Below are 20,952 nucleotides of genomic sequence, written 5' to 3'. Positions count from 1 at the left end.
ATACAAACATAATTATGTTTAAACTTGCACAATGTTATCTGTCTATGATAAATGCCCTCATTGTGTACAAGAAAATAATTTAATATATAAAAACACAAAGAATGGAAAACATTCCATTACACAACAGATTAATCAGTGGATATACCCGTGTACAAAATGGGACGTTCCGAATTCCACTGTGGTGCTATTTTTACCATCTTATACTTTACACAGCTCTATGATTAACGAGAATTAAATCGGATAGCAAATATTGCTGATTATTTATCAATTGTGCGATGTTTGTATGGCTTGTTGTACATTCTTAAATGTCAAAAAAGTGTATGCATGGATTATAAACAATGCACATTACACGAAATAAGGAATATGTGATTAATTGACAATTCAAATACCGTATGTCGATATACAGTACATGTACATGTGAAATAAGTCGCGTTTATAATAAATCGTCAATTTATTTTGGGAAAATGACGCAAAAAGTGTCATTTTATGACGCCATCAATCAGCTGATTCATTACACGGATGGCGAAAATTTATGTCATATGACTAGATTTAAAGGTTGAACGTCGTATAATTTTGAAGCTAAAGTTTTCTCGACTTTATTAATTACGAAAAATCATACAGTGATAAAGTAAAAAGTAGTCCGTGCATGTGACAGGTATATCCCACAGTGTTGAAGACAGGCAAGTATATTCCACAACGTGTTATACCGTCAATGTCGCGGTGAAAATGGGATAAATTGATTGTTTTTGAAGTCAATGTATGGGATCAGGAATAACATTTTGCTGTAATTTGTTGGTGTGTGAGCTCTGATCAACAGGCTGTGTTCAAAGAAGACATTAACAATGGATATATGCTACTGCTGATAAAGGGTTCTAAAATATACAGCTACATGTACCAAGTTTAGGTTTGGAATTTAAATTGCTAACTGTTGGCTTCATTGATCATGACTCACCAATGACCCCTATTGATCTTTTCGTCACTAGGTCAAAGGTGACAGTCACAGTGATTCAAAATACAAAAATTGGTTTTCAAATGATAACTCAAAAACACTTTCACCTAGGATAAAGACTTCATAGGTACATTGATCATGATTATAAAAATACCCCTTTTGAATTTCAAATCACTACATCAAAGATCAACATCACAGTGACTCAAAACAATAAAATTGTTTCTTGATATTTACTGACAATGCTTACGCCTAGATTCATGATCTTCATAGTTACATTCATCATGACTGGCAGATGACCAACATAATGTTCAAGTCACTAGGTCAAACGTCTTAATAACAATGACTCAACACTGTAAAATGGTGTCCAGATGACAACTCAAGAAACCAAGGTCAAAAGTGAAAGTCACAATGACTAATATATTCATATTCACACAATGGCTGCCATTACAACTGACAGACCATATGCAGGCATGCATGTTTGACAAACAGCCCAATACATTTGGTAAAAATTCAATGAACACACTCTTCTCAGGTGAGCGAACTAGGGCCATCTTGGCCCTTTTGTTGGTAAAATAACTTTAGATAACAAAACTCAAGTGGACTCAATTGCCAATGAATTTGTTGTCAATTACATTACACCTTGTTTCTACGATTCACAGATACCCAGAACTATGTGACAATTTAGATAAGCAGTTTTTCCTCCAAACAACAGCACATGAATAGGAAACATTGACGTCACTCCCTGGGTTAAGTTAACAGTTTTTCAAGGCATAATGATAAATTTCAAAGTCGACTGTTTTTAAGACAATATATCCGAACATTTGTGTTGAAATAAAAAGTAGTCAGGCTACTTCTGTTATATTGAAACAGAAAATGTTTGTAGCTTGTAAGATTTTTAATATTTAATTGTATGATACAGAATATAATAATAGCTAATATTGATAGTATTTACATTCAATTCATGATACTGTTGCAACCAAATAAATATTAAATACATTTATCTGTAAAAAGCAACTTTTGGCACAAATCTTTGTTATCTTATGTTATAGTCAGAAATCCATCCCTATTTAATCCTTTCTGTCATTTCTGATTTTTAAACAAGTTTTGTTGCAACATAATATTGTTCATCAAACTTGTAGAATACACATTATAAATGAATAGTATATATGAAACATAATTCAATTAATAAATTAATTAATTAATTGAATGATAAATCAATGCAATCTTTAGCACATTTCTTTGTAATGTTATGTCTCAGTAATTTTATACATGATCATAGCTGAAACATTAGCAGATTAATATCCAGATTTACTTTCTTTGTTAATGATCCATTTGTAACCCATAGGGAAATTTTAATGAGCTTGACTCATATCTCTTCATTTTTGATGTCACTTTTGTCATCCCCATTTCCTATCGAGGCATTGGCTTGTTGCAGTTTCTCAATCTCTTGTTGCTGGTACGACGTTCGTTCAGCCATTAGTTGCTCCACCATTCTCTTCATCTTAAATGTTGGCGTGTGACGCAGTGCTCGACTTGCGGAGTGGAGTGGAATAAGCAGCTTTTTGTCAGCTTGCACAAGAATGCCAGTAAGCTGTTGAAGCAGAAGGTCATTAGCCGTGTATTTATGTTTTATGTTGCCGTTTTGTACACTGGTCCGTATGAGCTCCCATAGCTTCTTTTGCCTGTTTTCTTCAGTCACATCAGCTGACTTAGGCTTTTCAACAACCTGTTCTACTTTAGTTTCAACTTTGACCTCTTGCGTTAGTTTTGGTGGCGTGTAACCCCAAATCTTCTCGTGTTCAATTGGTTTTGAAAACACACTTAATAGCATTGCTGCTTTGGATAACATTTCCTTTTGGTTCTTTTCTTTAGTTTCTTCCACTTTTGGCTTTTCCTCTACTTGGACTGGTTTAGGCGATGTTTTGTCCTCTTTAGGTATATTACCAAGAAAACTGTCAATTTTGTTTTTTATTTCTTTTTGTTCCTTTAGAAGCATTTCTTCTGTAACTTTAGGTTTTGCAGTGGAACATCGAGGGTTTGTTGATATATCTGAACTCATTCTTGTTGGTATGGTACGGGGTGTTGTATTACCACTAAGTGAAGGTTTAGTTTCCGCATTTTGTGATTTATCACCAAAAAATAGCGCTCGTAAATCAACTTTTTCACGATAATCATAGTCATCATCAGAATCACTATTCCAGCATTCGCTATAAGATCTGGAAACACGTGGCATGCCAGAATGGAAAGTTTGTGACCGGTGAAGGTTTGTTACAGGCTTGGACTTGAAATCAAATTTTACATGTGATTTAGTACTGCGTGCACCTTTTCTATTGTGATCACTTTTAGCGGGTTCTTTTATTAACTTCGGATTAGTATCTTTAATTATACTCAATCGACTAGTCGTTCCATTTTGGTCAGTTAAAGCAATTTTTGGGGTAGGTGCTGATTTAGAGCCAACTCGTTGAAAGTTTGAATGCTGCTTTGGAAGCGAGGGTTCTGGAGTCAGTATTTCAACAGTTGTGGAAACTGTGTGAGCGCTTGTAATGCGTTCATAAGTGAGGGAAGTGTGTGAACGCTCACTTTCATGCTCAACCTTTTTACGCTTTGAGTGGTCCACCATAGTTTTTCTTGCTTTTTGAATTATGGGCTTTTTATTGTGGTCTTTCTTTATGGTGCCACGTAATGGATATTTCAACTTTTTCTCAAGGTAAAACGATCCTTCAGAGCTCATACCAAGTCGTTTTGAAGAGCTCTGAATTTGTCTATTATCGTAGGAGAAGTCCTTTTTAGGAGTTATTCTCTGCTGCATCAATAGGTCGTTTTGACGTTTATTTATGTCCATAACCTTGACCTGGTATCTGAGGTTGCTGGTGTCCATGTGAAGATTGCGAAGCGAGTGTGTGCGTTGTTTGTCGAGGTGGCTGGTAGTGGTGCGAAGGTTGTGCTCGCACACGTTGTTGCGCACTGCTGTGAGTCTTTCAGTAAGTGTGGTTTTCTTTGCACTGTCCACAGCCTCTGACTGCAGGTCCTGGTAGGGATTGGAGATCACCTGCTCCGTATCCATGATAAAGTAGTTCCCTGAAACAGAGCAGACATTTGTGTCAGTGATAAAGTAGTTCCCAGAAACAGATCAGACATGTGTGTCAATTATAAAGTAGTTCTCAGAAAAAGAACAGCACATTTGTGTCCATGATAAAGAAGTTTCCTGAAAGAGAACAGACATGTCCATGATGAAATAGTTCCTTGAAACCAAACAGACATTTTATGTTCATGTTGAAGTAGTTGCCTGAAATGAAACATACATTAATTTTGGTTACATGTAAAAGTAGTTCCCTGAAACAAAACAGACATTTATGTACATGCACAAGTAGTTCCCTGAAACAAAACAGACATTTGTGTACATGTACAAGTAGTTCCCTGAAACAAAACAGACATTTGTGTACATGTACAAGTAGTTGCCTAAAGCAGAACAGACATTTGTGTCTGCATAAAGTAGTTTGATGAAGAAGAACAGAAAATTTGTCTGTAGAGAGAATTTCCATCAATCGGAACATACATTTGTGTTCATATTAAGTAGTTCCCGTGTGTGTGTGTGTATGTCAGAGTTTATTTACAGGTCATCATGAGTCTTCATGACTACCTTATGTGCTGACCTGCCCCTGTGACCTTTCAGGGGAAAACATTTCATTTTGAGCCAAAGTAGGTCAAACTTACTCCAGCTGCCAGGGTATTAACAAAAGAAATTATTTTAATCCAAATAGAGTAAAGTAGTTCCCTTAAACAGAACAGATATTTTTGCCTTTTTGTAATTAGTTCTCAGAAACAGAACAGACATTTGTGTCTATGATAAAGTAGTTCCCTTGTGTCTATGATAAAGTAGTTCCCTAAAACAGAACAGAAGTTTGTTAAGGTTCTTATTGAAGTCCTATTAGGCCACAACTTTTTTATTTCCTGGTTCACAAGACCAGAGCAAGTAATTTTTTTTTTTTTAAGGAAATTTTTTTATATTTGGGTTTGTTTCCAATTGGGATGAAACGGGTCAAAATATGAATCTTATTGGGAACTTATGTACATAAAATTACAAAATTTCCAATGCAAAGTCGTCACCCTTAAGTTAAAGGTGACTGAAGAAGACTACAAGGCTAGCACCAAAGAAGTATTATCGACTACTTGAAGTTTGACAAGGCTGGAAGTGCAGACACTTCAAATTGTCTTCTCATTGATTTTCCTGATTGTGATAATGAAGTTTTTGTTGTTGCTGATTTTGACCGCATTATAGTGCCCTTGATATTGAAAATGCTTAATGATTATAGAAAAAGAGCTCTACTTCTATTGATGATGATAATGTTGAGTCTGATAATAATGATTATTATGATGATGATGCTGGTGATGATAAAGTTATTGCCATAGATGCTACTTATTACCTCTTGAATTCCTTTGCAGCTTGAAATTGTCACTTTGAATGACCGTGCAACTATTTAGTATTTGCACTGTTCTCATGGTTTAAACAAATTCTTTGTGTTACTTTATATCACTAAGATTTATAACTGTATATATAGATTGTCTTATGTAAGAAGTTTTGCTTGTCCATAATGAATTAAACACTTGTATAATTAGGTAGTAGTCCGAACTTTATAGATTTACACTGTAATATTGTTTAAATGTTCCACATTAACACTTGTCCTACTTTACATTTCACTTTTTGTTATCCTTATAAATTAATGGTTCAACATCAATATATATATATATATCAGTTGTATTCCCATTTTTGTAATGTTTGGTTTGTCCTTTTTGTTGCTTCATCTTTATTTTGAGTAAATCTTATTTTCAAGACAAACAGTTTTAGTTTTCACATGAAATATTTTTACATCTTTACTAATGGAAACTTCTCTAAACACTAAGTGGTATCTGGCAATCAATTAACCATGTTTAATGACTTGGCGACAATTTCAAATCCATAAAATAGCAATTACGCTGTGCTATTATCTGCCTTAAGCAATGATATAAGTGCCATTATATCATATTATATCATTCTAATACAGTACCTTTAACGTTGTATAAGAAAAGGAAAAGTTCTTTGATGTGGATGTATAGTACCCTTTCATGTCATTTGTTGTTGTAGTTTTAGTTGTTATATCAAAGAATCCAAAATGGCATTAAGAGGATTAGTGTAAAAGTATTTAACAGTGATTACGACAAGATCTTCATGGGGGCACATCCGTGCTTGAATGAAGCTAATGAGAATTTGTATGCCTGCACAGAGTGGGAGACATTAACCCATTTAAGCCTAGTGGACTCTCCCATCCTTCTAAATTGGATCAATTTATTTCCAAAATAAGGGATGTCTAGTATATTTTGTTGTTCCCTACCGGTTTCACCACAGGGGACTTATGGTTTGCGCTCCTTCTGTCAGTCCGTCCGTCCGTCACACTTTTCTGAATCCTGCGATAACTTTCAAAGTTCTTAATATTTTTTCATGAAACTTGAAATTTGGATAGATGGCAATATGGACATTATGCACGTCATTTCATTTTGTTCCTACGTCAAAAATTCTGGTTGCTATGGCAACAAATAGACTAGAAATACTGCTGAAAATGGTGGTTTTCTGGATCCTGCGATAACTTTAAAAGTTCTTAATATTTTTTCATGAAACTTGCAACATGGATAGATGGCAATATGGACATTATGCACGTCATTTCATTTCGTTCCTACGTCAAAAATTGTGGTTTCTATGGCAACCAAAAAATAAAAATAAAATTCTGAAAATGGTGAAATTTCTGACAATGGTGGAGCTGGTAGGGGACAATATTGCTTGACAATAGCCTTGTTTCTATATTTAGAATATTTCTTTAAGAAATTCCTTTAAGCAAACAGCGCAAACTGCATCATGCGGCGTCTCATCTGGGTCTACGCTATTTGCCAAGGACTTTTTTCTAGACGCTAGGCATAAATGGTAGAAACAATGATCATCTTGGTCTGTATGTATGTAAGAAAGTCCGAAATTGTGTACACCCTGTCCTCCCTGTAACTTTTTGGTTGTTATTGGTTAAATCTTAACATAGCTTAAATTTGCAGGCAACTTTATGGCTAGGTATTAAGGTTGATGTATTGTATGTCATTTGATTTGTATTGTGACTTTAATTTGTAGGCAACTGTAAGACAGGGTATTGAGGTTGTTGTATTTTACATGATCAGATTTTGACTAAAAAAGTTTAGACTTCAGTTGTTGGCAACTGTGAGGCAGTGTAATATTAAAATTGTTTCATTTTTACATAATTTTATTTGGACTTACCAAATTTTGACATTTTACCAAATTTTGACATTTTGTGGGCATCTGTCAGGCAGGGTATCAAAGTTGTTGCATTTTTACGTCATTTAATTTGGACTTTCATTTTTTGTCCCAACAAAACAATCATTTTTATGACAAAAATATATATGAGTTGCTCTTTACTAGTTCTATAAGACTTAATTGGTTACTCTCTCAGATTATGAACAAGTTTTTTTTTGTGCTCATGTTCATAAGTTATATATCTTTGATACAAAATAATAATATCAATAGGAGTTTTAAGTCTTCTCTATTTGTATTTGTTTAGCAGAAAAAACACCCACACAATTAAAGTTTCTAAATTTGAATACATCTCAAAAGAAATATAATTCTTATAAATACAAGTAACAGACATTGACACTTACCATCTTGTGTTGGACCTAAACCATTAACAATTGCATCCATTATGATTGTATTTCTCACAATATTTAAACATTCATTTATTATTATTAACATAAAACAAATATTCATTCATTACGTGTGTATTTCAATATTTTAGAACTGCATGTTGATGATGACAATTGTTAAATTTCCATCTTTAGCAAGCAAAAAGTTTGTTATTTTATTTCCTTTATTTAATCATCACAATATTATGGAACTTTTCCTTTCGCTTGTCTTTAAACAAGCAAATATCCATATTCTAGTTTAATCATTAGCTGTGAACAATTCTCTTATTCTAGATTTCCTGAAATATTGGTCGAAATTTGTTTTTCACTGACTACCAATTATTGATAACAAAGAAAATGGATTTCTTAATAGCTCTGCATCAGTAATGAAACATTGATTCTTCAATCATCCTTTTTTAATTAAAGGCCCATAATCAGACTTTGAGAAGACCCGTCCTGTAGCATTGTGTAACTGTCTTTACACAAGGCATAAACCAGACGGGTATGGGCTTTGCTGTGGATCATTTAAAGTACCAAATTTTCTGAAATAAAGGTCCTTTACATTTTTTAAGGGGGGGGGGGGGCATTTATTATTGGTTAAAATAAAGGTATTATTTTACCTATACCAATGTATACAAATTTGAATGCAGCTTTTGACATATTAATGTATGATATATTCATTGAAAGTAAAAAACAGAATCATGAGTTCTTTTGCAACGATGGGTCTGATGCCAAATGTGGCGAGGGTAGCTCAAGACCAGCCTGCGCAGGCAGAGAGTCTGGTCAGGAGCGTCGCTTTCCATTATGATGCCATGCAAGGTTTCGTGGTGTCATAAGCTGATAGCGCAGCTCCTGACCAGACTGAGCAGATGGGCTGTCTGGAGCTGTGCTGGCCACATTTGGCATGAGACCCATTTTTGAATGATGCACTTCATAACATAGAATATATAAATATATAAATAATTCAAAACAAACCCTATTATTTACAATAATGAGATTTGCTATCGCATAAACTTTTGTACACATTATAAGTGATTTTTTTCTTGATAGTTCACAGCCTGTGCCTTTTGGATTGGAAAATAGTGCTATTAATGATGATACATGTATTGGGAAAAATTGAACTGGATTAATATGATTTTAAATAAAAGTGAATGTTTAACTGCATTTTAAAATTAATGTTAGTTTTAACATATTTATTTCTTTTGGCAAGTACAAAACATCAAAATACACAATACAATCGATTTCAGAAAAGGATTGAAACAAAAGAAATAAGTCTTATTAAGTTTCTCTCCTTTACATGTTAAAGAATTGTATAGCTGTATAATAAACTCAATACATCACCATTTCAGTTTATTGGAAAATTTTGGCATTGGTGGGGGGCTTTCGTAAGATTTTGGGAAAAAATGTTACTTTTTGCCATTTTGAAACATCCTGTGGCTGTAATTTTGGGTAAAGACAATCTTTGACTATTATTTGCTGTAAATGTGTATTCCTTCATCACAGTGGACAAGAAAACTCTAAACATGATTTCACTGTCCCTTTAATGTGCAGACATTAATATTGACAACTCTAATCCATATATTTGTTTCATTCTTTCATCTGCCACATGGACACCTTAGTGCCTTTGACCACATATGCAGCAAGACTGACAGCTAATCGGGGAAAGAAATGAACCATAGAGGGAAATGGTATTTGCCCATCTGATAAGAGCTCTGAATTGATACAGTTTGTTGGGTGATAATAATATGCAAGTGATTAGGGGAAATGACATGACAGATAGAGGATTTGTTGAAAGTTTTGAATTGCTTGTCAAATAATGTCTTCATCTACTTGAATTACTCAAGGGCCTTTATGAATCTTGAAAACAGAAATACATAACTATTAGTGATGCATGACCTATTTGTTTACTTACTGTAACCCATTACCCTCCAGAGGAACATGCAATCCATGACCTCTTCAACACTCACAGTAAACCATGACCACAACTGGACCATGTGACCCATTACTCAGTTAATGTCTTACATTAACCTTTTTGAACCATGTGAACCATGACCCACTAGAAGTCTCACAGTAGCCCATGACCCTTTGTGAACCATGAGCTTCTCAATTTCTCACATTAATCTATAACCCTTTTTGGACCATGCGACCCATGACCTACTCAATGTCTCACAGTAATCCATGACCCTCAGTGAAGTATGTGACTCATAAACTTCCCGATGTCTCACAGTAACTTATGACCCTCAGTGAAGCATGTGACCTATGACCTACTCGATTTCTCACAGTAACCTATGACCCTTTTTGGCCCATGTGACCCATGACCTACTTGATGTCTCACAGTAACTTATGACCCTCAGTGAAGCATGTCACCCATGACCTACTCGATGTCTTACAGTAACCCATGACCCTCAGTGGAGCATGTGACCTATGACCTACGCGATGTCCCACACTAACCCATGACCCTCAGTGAAGCATGTCACCCATGACCTACTCTATGTCTCACAGTAACCCATGACCCTCAGTGAAGCATGTCACCCATGACCTACTTGATGTCTTACAGTAACCCATGACCCTCAGTGGAGCATGTGACCTATGACCTACTCGATGTCTTACAGTAACCCATGACCCTCAGTGAAGCATGTCACCCATGACCTACTTGATGTCTCACAGTAACTTATGACCCTCAGTGAAGCATGTCACCGATGACCTACTCTATGTCTCACAGTAACCCATGACCCTCAGTGAAGCATGTCACCCATGACCTACTCGATGTCTTACAGTAACCCATGACCCTCAGTGAAGCATGTCACCCATGACCTACTTGATGTCTCACAGTAACCTATGACCCTCAGTGAAGCATGTCACCCATGACCTACTTGATGTCTCACACTAACCCATGACCCTCAGTGAAGCATGTCACCCATGACCTACCTGATGTCTCACAGTAACTTATGACCCTCGGTGGAGCATTTGACCTATGACTTACTTGATGTCTCATAGTAACCCATAACCCTCAGTGAAGCATGTCACCCATGACCCACTTGTACACCCTTATTTACCAATTAACTGCCAGGGAACCATGGGACTTTCCTGACCTAAATACACACTCACAATAACCCATGACAGTCATGGATCCATGATCCACTAGAACACTTGTAACCCATAATCTTTAGTGAACCAATAACTCATGACACACTTGAATTCTTACACAAATCCACGTCCCTCACTGACATAGAATACACTTGAACACTAACAGTTACCAATGAGCCTTAGTGAGTTTTGGGAATTATGACCCCCTTGGGGGCTCACATTAACCCATGACCCTCCTGTGAAGTATTTCACTTATTATCTACTTTAACACTGACAATAAACCATGACCCTCCCTTGAAGCATGCGTCTCATGACCCACATAAACCTTCACAAAATCACATGACCCTGCATGATACGTTGTCTGCCATAAACCAAAATCAGCAGAGATTTTTTTTTAAATGTTTCACCCACATACCTGCTTGTTCGATGGCTGAAGTAAAAGCTCCAGTGCTGGACCTGCTTTCAGACATCTTGGAATGATTTAGTTAAATATCAAATTATATCAAAGAGTTTCAGTATTTCCCAAAATCAATAAGATACATCTTCGCTTTTTGACTAGAAAAATTAGTATCCATTTATTTGTAGTCCACATTTGTGTACATCTTGATTTTATGGGTATCTAGTTTTTCACATATGTTGGTACGCCAAGACATTTTTCAAATTTATTCATGTTTTTGTCTGAAAGTAATTGTGACTTATTATATTTCTTCAAATATTTTAGACTTTTAAATTAAACAAGGTATTCATTAATACTCAAAATGTGCGTGACTTAAGTGTCACAATTAAAACTGTACCATTTAAGAACAGTTTATATACATCAGGATAGTTCACACTATTATCATGTTAATAATGCCCATATCTTGTTACAAATTTTGGCCAGGCATTGAAAAAGCAAACTGTGTGGCAAAGTTTTAAATGCCAGGCATTGGATGAACATTATCTTTCTAATTAGGAACAATTAACTGAATGAAGTTTGTTTTATGATAATTCTGTACGGAAACGTTTAATCTGATCTTTTAAGTATTGACATGTTGAATGGAAGTTACATAAAGAATATTTTAGGTTTTAATTATTTCGGCATTGTTATGTAGCAAAAATGACGTTGGCACTTTATAGAGAGATTTATTTGCAAATAATTTAAGTTCATAATATCTCAGGTGTAAAAATTTGATACTATGTAAATAGGTGTTAAGTATTAAAATCGACATTACGGTCAGGATTGTATATAGAAATATCAGAAGTTGCATTTTAAACAGCATGTTCAATATAAAATTTTTGGTAACAGTTTTAAATTCACATTTCATACAGTCAAAGCATTCTCAGATTGCAATCAGACAGTTAAGGATGCCCCCAAAAAACCCACGGGTGTTAAAAAGCGAATTATAAATGGTGTTATAATGGCAAATTTTCAATTATTCTAACATTGTAGACTAAATGCTGTAAGCACAATAGAGGAGAATATTAAAACAGTTATAATATAACATTAAATTAAATGATCAAAGTTAGTAGAATTTCATTCTAAAAGCCATGTCTTTGTTTAAACTCCTTGGGAGACATTTTATTTTATTTTTATATGATAAGCATTTAAAAAAATCAATTAACAGAGCGGTAGGTAAATGATGATTGAAAGTTTTAATTATATTTTAAATGGATTGTTTTTATATGTCTGTGAAATATGTTGGTAATTGATAGAATTAAAATATGTAAAAGTGCAGTGGATAAAATAGTCTTTGTGTCTATTAAGTCAATATCTATAAAGTCAATATGGGAAGTTTATAGTTGTGTATATACTTAGAACCTTCTTGGTCTTTTTCTACGAGGAAAAAAGATTAGAAGACAATTTTTATGTAAAATTGAGACAATATGCAATTTTTTTCTCCTTACACATTTTCGTTATTTCCTGTACCTTTTTAATCCCTGATTAAGTTTTAATTAAATATGTTGAATACATTAGACATTGAAAATAGAAAGCATATTGTAAATGAGTAATGCATATATTTCTTGGAATGATTTTTTCTAATGTATAATCAACTTTGATTTTATTGGAAGTACAAGGGATGTATAACTTATTTGTAGTATTCTTTTTTTCATTTTATGAAAGAAGTCATGTTATGAAAAATAATAAAATGAACTTACCAATTTGGTACAATACCCTTGGCTTGACATCTTTCAAAGGAACCATTTTGTATTTTTCAGTTAAATTTGATTTCTTCAACAGAATTTTTCCAGTGCATAAGTTTATCTCTGTTCGTTTCTGTTCAGAATAATGTGCCTCCAAAGTAACTCAAATCAGTAATTTGAACAGACTTTGACAAATTGTCATAAACACAGCAAATGCACAGCAAAATGTCATTCTGTGAAATCATTTATGTCTACAATAATTCATTAAACACATGTTTTGGTTGGAAGTTAAATTTATTAATAGTGTAAGTATAGTATAAGTGTGTCTGTCTTCTTCAAGTCTGGAAATCAAGATCAGAACATAATTGGAAAATCTTGAAAAGAAATGACACAAATCTCATGAATATGGCTTTATAAGTTTTCTAGTTTTGAAGGTCAACTATTCATTGCCTGTTTTGTTAAGTGGTGGTTAGATATATCAAAGTTCCTCTATAAGACTTAATTGACTTCTGTGAATAACTGAATAACAGTCTGCAATATGTTTAATAGTCCTATCCCAATCCTGCATTCAGGCATTTAATATCTAGACAGATAAGGCCTCCTTAATTAATATCTTCATCTGTGAACTACCTCCAAATAAAATAAATTAAGGTTCAAAAGAAATTATGTCACTTTTACAACAGCATTGCACCACGAAGCATGTGATTAATTGACACGTACTTCTCTTATTCGCTGTGCAATTGTTCATGAAAGGAACGTTTCTGTTTGCCTTTTTTAATAATGTTGTTTTTACATGTGTTGGTGATCATTAAATACCAATTAAAATGCAGCATCCAAGATTTGACACCATGTCTTTACCTTAAAGGGACTTGTTCACACATTTTCGTATTTTTGAAAAATGTCATTTAATATATTGACTAACAAGTCTATACTGATTATAATAGTCTAAACAAATAACAACAGCAAGTAAAAAAGTTGAGATAAAAAAGGCCTTAGCCAAGATTCAAACCCAGGCCTGCTAGATGCAAAAGCTAGTGCACTACAACTAGGCCTGCTGGCTTTCAGATCTTGCACTACCACTAGGCCTGCTGGCTTTCAGATCTTGCACTACCACTAGGCCTGCTGGCTTTCAGATCTTGCACTACAACTAGGCCTGCTGGCTTTCAGATCTTGCACTACAACTAGGCCTGCTGGCTTTCAGATCTTGCACTACAACTAGGCCTGCTGGCTTTCAGATCTTGAACTACCACTAGGCCTGCCGGCTTTCAGATCTTGCACTACCACTAGGCCTGCTGGCTTTCAGATCTTGCACTACCACTAGGCCTGCTGGCTTTCAGATCTTGCACTACCACTAGGCCTGCCAGCTTTCAGATCTTGCACTACCACTAGGCCTGCTGGCTTTCAGATCTTGCACTACCACCAGGCCTGCCGGCTTTCAGATCTTGCACTACCACTAGGTCTGCTGGCTTTCAGATCATGCACTACCACTAGGCCTGCCGGCTTATAGATTTTGCACTACCACTAGGCCTGCTGGCTTTCAGATCTTGCACTACCACTAGGCCTGCAGGCTTTCATATCTTGCACTACCACTAGGCCTGCTGGCTTTCATATCTTGCACCACCACTAGGCCTGCTGTCTTTCATATCTTCTGGTAATGTTTAAACACAAAGTTAAATCTATGCATATTAAGTTCCAAAACAAATAACTTTCAGGGAAGTGTAAACGCTATGTAAGATCTACACATATTTTCCAAGCATATATATTTTCCAAATTATCAAGGACAAACACTTTATTATTCAAATGATGATTATAAGTTTAATAATGAACCAATTATTTTTTTACATTTTTCTAACAGAAAACTTTCTTCCTCAGACACAACTGTTCACTATCAGATTGCTTTTCAATTAACTTGACACAGATGTAAACTATTATAAGACAACATTTTTCTTGTAGGATTTGTCTCCCTACTCAAGGTCACACTTAGAAGTCAAAGGTCAAAATTGACCATATAACAGCTATGAACACATGTCAAGTTTGAACTCATTATTATATTTCATAGTTATGTTGTTTTTTAATTAGTTCTTATTTACACTTTTTTTGCATTTGATGTGCAACTGTTCAGTTTTGGTGAACAGTAAGTTCGCTGTTCAAATAATTTATGAACATATTTCCTTAAGGTTTCTTTGTATTTAGTATAAATGAACATATTGTATAATTTTCTGTATTTTAAATATGTTTAGTATTTAGGAACACTTTATCCACGGTTTTGAAATTTAATTATGAACATTATGTCATATCTTGCTTTTCTGTAACTATTCTGATTTATCATTTGCTGTTCACTATTCGTGAGCACAAGTGTTAAAATTCATGAAGATTGTTTCATCCTTTAATTCACTCTTAACTAATCAATAAATAATAACTTCAGTATCCTTAATATTCATGTCTTTTTCTCGATTTTTCATTACTAAGTTATGTTTGCATTCAACTTTTTTTATGAACACTTGCCATTTGTTGCTTTTAATGAGCAAATGTTATTTTTTGTTTATTTCCATATTTAAATAGTGTTTTTCCCAACAATGAATTGTTTAATCAAAAATATCTGTTTTATCACTTTCACTTATTGAATGCATTTTTATCGTACATGAGGTATACACAGAAAAAAAGCAAAACGGATAATTACAAGATTCAATATTGCTTTTAAAGTTACTTTTGTATTTTTGTAAGAGATTTTGTTTGTACATTGATCATTGTGACTGAAGTGTTTATACAATAAAGCCAAAGTATAAATGATATGGTTACACAAGGAAAAGGTTTAAACCAAAGTATTGCATTTTCAATAGCAATTTGTAAAGTAATCATTGAAAACTTTTACAAAAAATTGACATGACTGTTGAAGTACTTGTACATTAGTTTGATGTCATTGTTTAACCCTTTATCACTTAGATACGTATTTTTACGCATTTGTTGTCCCTTAGAAACTTAAAGTAATTTTAGACCTTTCGTACTAAATTCAAGTTCTAAAGACTTCATTTCCAACCTTTAGATACTGATGAGCAGTAAACAGTATAACACCTGAAAAGGTCGCAGGCTGTTCTGGTTAGCATAGGTGCGTTTACGCACCTATGCTTATGGTATATACCACATTTCAAAAATCCACATCGATCGGTTGCCCTTTATGAAGCCTTACCTGATCAAAAATCAGACGAAATATCTATTTAATTAAGTATATGGTCATTCTTACAATTTTTTTTTGGAAACGTTTTTCTAACGTTTTCTTCCAAGAATATTGCTGACACCGTTTTTAGTGAATTTTTCTAAGACCCTTTTATGTCAAAAAATCTTCTTATAACCTAAAACAAATTTCGTTCGTAAAACAATTCTATCTGCACTATAAATCTCAATCTCCTACGCAGTGGCCTCCCTTATACTAGAAGTTACTGACTGGGCGAAGCAAGGGAAGTAACTGCTGTGAGGAGTTTCTATAAAAATCTGCATTCAGAAATCTGTATTCAGAACTCAATCTGTTGTGCACGTCTGCATCTAACGCTTACCACAAGTTTTACGACAAATTCTTGACGCAGACGAATAGGGTAGCGGCTATTTTCATTTGTGAAAACAATAGTTCGATACAAATCTGTTCCGTGCTTAAATTTCGAAAGGCTTGGGTAATTATTTTTCATAAGCGTTTCAAACACTGATGTAAATGGAAAGATTATCTATTTAAATAGTCGGTAATTGTTTGAAATTATTGATTTGAGAAATTCGCGGATGGCGATATCGAACTACATTATACCACGTGACGCCATTCTTCCCTGTATCTTGCACCTATGCTTTTAACGCCATCGGCGCTCTCGTTTTATGCTGTTTGCACATAGACATTTTCTCTTTGCTTTTGAGTGGGAAAGGGTTAATCATTCTGCAATGAAGTGTATTGAAGGTTGATATTAAAAGAAGCCCTGAGCGAATTTCAATAAACAGGAGGTCAAAACATTTTAAATGCTAAATTAAATACAAAGATTCAATACATGTTATGGCTAATTGATGTTTGATTTTAAAAGTGTTTGCTTAAATGAATTAAGAACAAAACTGTAACAGTGTTATGGAAAAATCTTATCCTATAGGCATTTGAAGGAACATGCAGAATGCAGAATGGGATATTACTATGTCCCCCCCCCCTACAGAGGGAGGCCTTAAACATTTTGTCAGTTCGTCCATTCACACCTCTGTACTTACATTTGTCCTAATGCTTGCGTTTTCATCTCCTCTTTAACCCATTTATGCCTAATGGACTCTCCCATCCTTCTAAATTGGATCAATTTATTCCAAAATTAGGGATGTCTAGTATATTTCTTTCTATATTTAGAATATTTCTTACAGAAATTAATTTACGCAAACAGCGCAGACCCTGATGAGACGCCGCATCATGTGGCGTGTCATCTGGGTCTATGCTGTTTGCCAAGGCCTTTTTTTCTAGACGCTAGGCATAAATGGTACTGGCTGGATATGTGTAGATGAGTGTTTAGGAATTACTTTGTGGTGCATGTAGTTTGGTTGACTTATGGCCCTTTGTGTGTTGTTCAAGTAAAAAAAGTTGTTTGTTAACTTCTTTTCTACAACTCAGTGGATCTTGTTGGAACTTTAATTGAATTATGTCCTTTTGTCGTTTTGTTAAGTGTAGGATAAATAAGTAAATAAGTTTATTTGCCAGTGTTGTGGGGGGCATCAGTGACCACGTTACATTAATAGTTTATCATTATTATTATTATAATTTATATAAAATATTAATATACTGTATTTAATTTGTTATAAGCTGTGTAAGATACTGTGGATCTTTTATTTGCAAAATAATTAACTAAACAAATAAATTTATATTAAAATGTAGAAGTCCTGAACCTGGTGCTTAAACACTTGCATGGTGTCTTGTTTCATTTTAAGCTAGGCTGTTTTCATATGAAACTGCACATTGATGACTTCTACATGCCTCACCCATTTTTGGGTCACTAGGTCAAAGGTCAAGGTCACCGTGACCTCTAATATATAAAAAAAAAAAGTTCTTCTGACAAGCATTCATTTATTCAAAACTGCACCCGCTGCAAAGCGTTGGCACCCACTATGCTGTGTTCTTGTTATACTACTGTTTTGTTCTTGCACATGTTTAATGTGTTTGCTACTATTGAAAGAAAGCAATAATTTGCATTGTAATCTTATTTATAATTTGTGTTTATGTCTGCAGGTAAATATCTAGCTAATTTTTCCCAGCCATTCATCAGCCACTGGAACCTGATAAACTTTTAGAATGCCATCCTTTCAAAGAAAGATGATATAATGCCAACCTTTGACAATAAAGCTGAAAGAATGCCTATCCTTGAAAATAAATGATTATCCTTGAAATTGAAGGCCTATCCTTGAAAATAAAGCTGATAGAATGTCATCTTTTCCAAGAAGAGCCTTGTTGGAGCTTTAACTCCTACGTTTACTAACAAAAGTTTTAGCAGGATTCTTCACTGCATATGACTTGCACAATATGTGTTTAGAGTTTTAATGACTTTCTCTATAAATAAATATCTGTCTCATTTCAGGGGATATTCTTCTTATAATTAGTCAATGCCTTCAATACAGAAAGTTTCCTCAGTTTACAAATGCAGAATTGCTTCATTCCATCATTTAATGTTGTTTACCTTTGTATGATTTCAGGTGACATCCTGGGCTTACTGCTGGAGGTAGACAATCAGTACATCATATTCTCGCTCAATGGAGTGCCACTGCCTCAGGAAAGGGATCTCTTTCTGTGTGCACGGTAAGCCAATATACAACAGGGGCAAGGGTACAGAAATGTCTGTACAGATAACCCTTTCTCGCTCAGATGCAATGAAAAATAGCTGTATGCAACCAGCATAAAAACAGAACAGACTGTGTTTTATGCTGTTTGCTGTTCATCAGTACCTAAGACTTGGAAATGAAGCCATTAAAACTTGAATCTAGTAAGTTCTTAAATTAAATTAAATTTTCTAACAGATAAAAATGCTTCAAAATGCGTATCTGAGTGGTAAAGGATTAAACGGTTTTCTTGACCATTAGTTGAATTAAATTCTTGAACTTAAGTTTAACATGTTAAAACACACTGATGTGAAAAGTTGACATCTGAATCCATGTAGATGTGAAAGTTTCCCATTTTAACCCTTTACCACTTAGATATGTACGCCTTTGTAGTACCTGAGACAGTTAAATTTAATTAAAGACCTTTCTTACTAGATTCAAGTTTAAAGGGCTTCATTTCCAAACCTTACTAATGAGTAGCAAAAAGCATAATACCTGAACAGACTGCGAGTTACTTGCAGTCTAGTCTGGTTTTAATGCTGTTTGCACATAGCCATTTTCTCATTGGGAAAGGGTTACCCAATATGCCTGTGAAATTTGCAGATCATATCTAAAATGAATGGCAAAGTTCAACTTCTTACCCTACGTGCATATGTTAGTTTAACATCTTATTACACCCCCATTACCATTGGTAATAGAGGCTATATAGGAGTCACTTTGTCATTCTGTCGGTCTGACCGTCCTGAAAGTTCCATCCGATCTTCACCAAACTTTGTCAGAAGTTGTATCGAGATGATGTCTAGGTCAAGTTTGAATATGGAATTTAAAATAATTTGGCAGATTTGTTCACCATCAGTAGACGATGTGTCATGCGAAAGAATTACATCGATATCTCCAAGGTCACACTTTGAGTTCAAAGGTCAAAAATTGCCATAAATGAGCTAGTCCGGACCATATGTTATTCATTGTGAGATTTTAAAATCATTTGGCACATTTGTTCACCATCATTGGACGGTGTGTCATTCGAAATTATTACGTTGATATCTCCAAGGTCAAGGTCACTCTTTGAGTTCAAAGGTAAAAAATGGCCATAAATGAGCTAGTCCGGACCATAACTATGTTATTCATTGTGAGGTTTTAAAATCTTTTGACACATTTGTTCACCATCATTGGAGGGTGTGTCATGCGAAAGAATGTTGATATCTCCAAGGTCAAGGTCACACTTTGAGTTCAAAGGTCAAAAATGGCCATAAATGAGCTTGTCCAGGCCATAACTATGATGTTCATTGTGAGATTTTAAAGTGGGTATGCACGATTTTGTCAAATATTAATGAATACATATAAAATGTGTAAAAAAACATATATATTTCAATATAAATTAAAATAAAAGTTAAGAAGAACATGTGACGAAAAATGCGAAATAAGCCAGATATTTAATTCTGAGTAAAAAATGTCTGTACAGTCGAATTTGCTAGTATTTATATCATGCATGTACGATGTGAATCTAAATTTAGTTTTACCTATCATTTTAATTTCCTGCAACGATATCTATTCATACGACACACAAACACTAGTCCTGATCCTAATAAAAAGACGAATATATGCACAAAATATCTTTGTCACAATTGGCTTGGGACGCTAATTTGTCTCTGCTGCATTTTATGAAATTTGTTTTCAATTTAAAATTGTTCTTGCCCTTTTTGTGTTATTGTAACATGTTTTTATCAATATATTACAATTTAACACATATCAAAATTTAGCATACCCACTGTAAAATCATTTGGCACATTTGTTCAACATAATTGAACGGTGTGTCATGCGAAAGAATTACGTCGATATCTGCAATGAGTTCAAAGGTAAAAAATTGCCACAAATGATCTTGTCCGGGCCATAACTATGTCATTCATTGTGAGATTTTAAAATTACTCTGTTCATTTGTTCACAATCATTGAATGGTGTGTCATGCGAAAGAATTATGTTGATATGTCCAAGGTCAAGGTCACACTTTTAGTACAAAGGGAAAAAATGGTCATAAATGATCTTGTCCGGGCCATAACTATGTTATTCATTGTGAGATTTTAAAATTACTTGGTGCATTTGTTCACAATAATTGGATGGTGTGTCATGCGAAAGAATTACGTTGATATCTTCAAGGTCAAGGCCACACTTGGAGTTCAAAAGTCAAAAATGGCCATAAATGAGTTTGTCCGGGCCATAACTATGTCATTCATTGTGAGATTTTAAAGGGACCTTTAACCAGATTGCGG

At 34.5% G+C, this 20,952-nt stretch overlaps 2 protein-coding genes across 3 annotated transcripts in view; one reads left to right on the top strand and one right to left on the bottom strand.

The window, feature by feature from the left end:
* Positions 1–20,952, top strand: part of LOC127846321 (RING finger and SPRY domain-containing protein 1-like) — a gene marked incomplete at its 5' end in the record, with an annotated part of 80,364 nt that overhangs the window by 47,658 nt on the left and 11,754 nt on the right. Inside the window, one exon of the mRNA XM_052377487.1 lies at positions 18,563–18,665. Coding sequence (XP_052233447.1) covers positions 18,563–18,665 — 103 coding nt within the window. The remainder of the gene's footprint in view (positions 1–18,562; positions 18,666–20,952) is intronic.
* On the bottom strand, positions 1,166–11,245 carry LOC127843619 (uncharacterized). Of its 2 annotated transcripts, none has more exons than XM_052373308.1 (2): positions 11,163–11,245; positions 1,166–4,027 (listed from the first exon to the last, which is right to left on the bottom strand). In XM_052373308.1, the coding sequence occupies exons 1-2, from the start codon at positions 11,215–11,217 to the stop codon at positions 2,316–2,318; spliced, it is 1,767 nt and encodes a 588-aa protein (XP_052229268.1). In that variant the 5' UTR covers positions 11,218–11,245; the 3' UTR covers positions 1,166–2,315. The 2 variants fall into 2 exon arrangements, with proteins under 2 accessions (XP_052229268.1, XP_052229267.1); XM_052373307.1 differs by lacking the exon at positions 11,163–11,245 and adding an exon at positions 7,640–8,077.

Source organism: Dreissena polymorpha, chromosome 9 (assembly GCF_020536995.1).
Source record: "Dreissena polymorpha isolate Duluth1 chromosome 9, UMN_Dpol_1.0, whole genome shotgun sequence".
Lineage (NCBI taxonomy): Eukaryota > Metazoa > Mollusca > Bivalvia > Myida > Dreissenidae > Dreissena > Dreissena polymorpha.
The sequence above is the reverse complement of the archived record's forward strand: the minus strand, read 5'-3'. Positions and strand labels throughout refer to the sequence as shown.

Coding starts and splice junctions, on each gene's coding strand:
- LOC127843619 (XM_052373307.1), bottom strand. CDS start 7,745: ATGAATATTTGTTTTATGTTAATAATAATAAATGAATGTTTAAATATT. Junction 4,028..7,639: donor TTTAGGTCCAACACAAGATG/GTAAGTGTCAAT, acceptor GCTCTGTTTCAG/GGAACTACTTTATCATGGAT.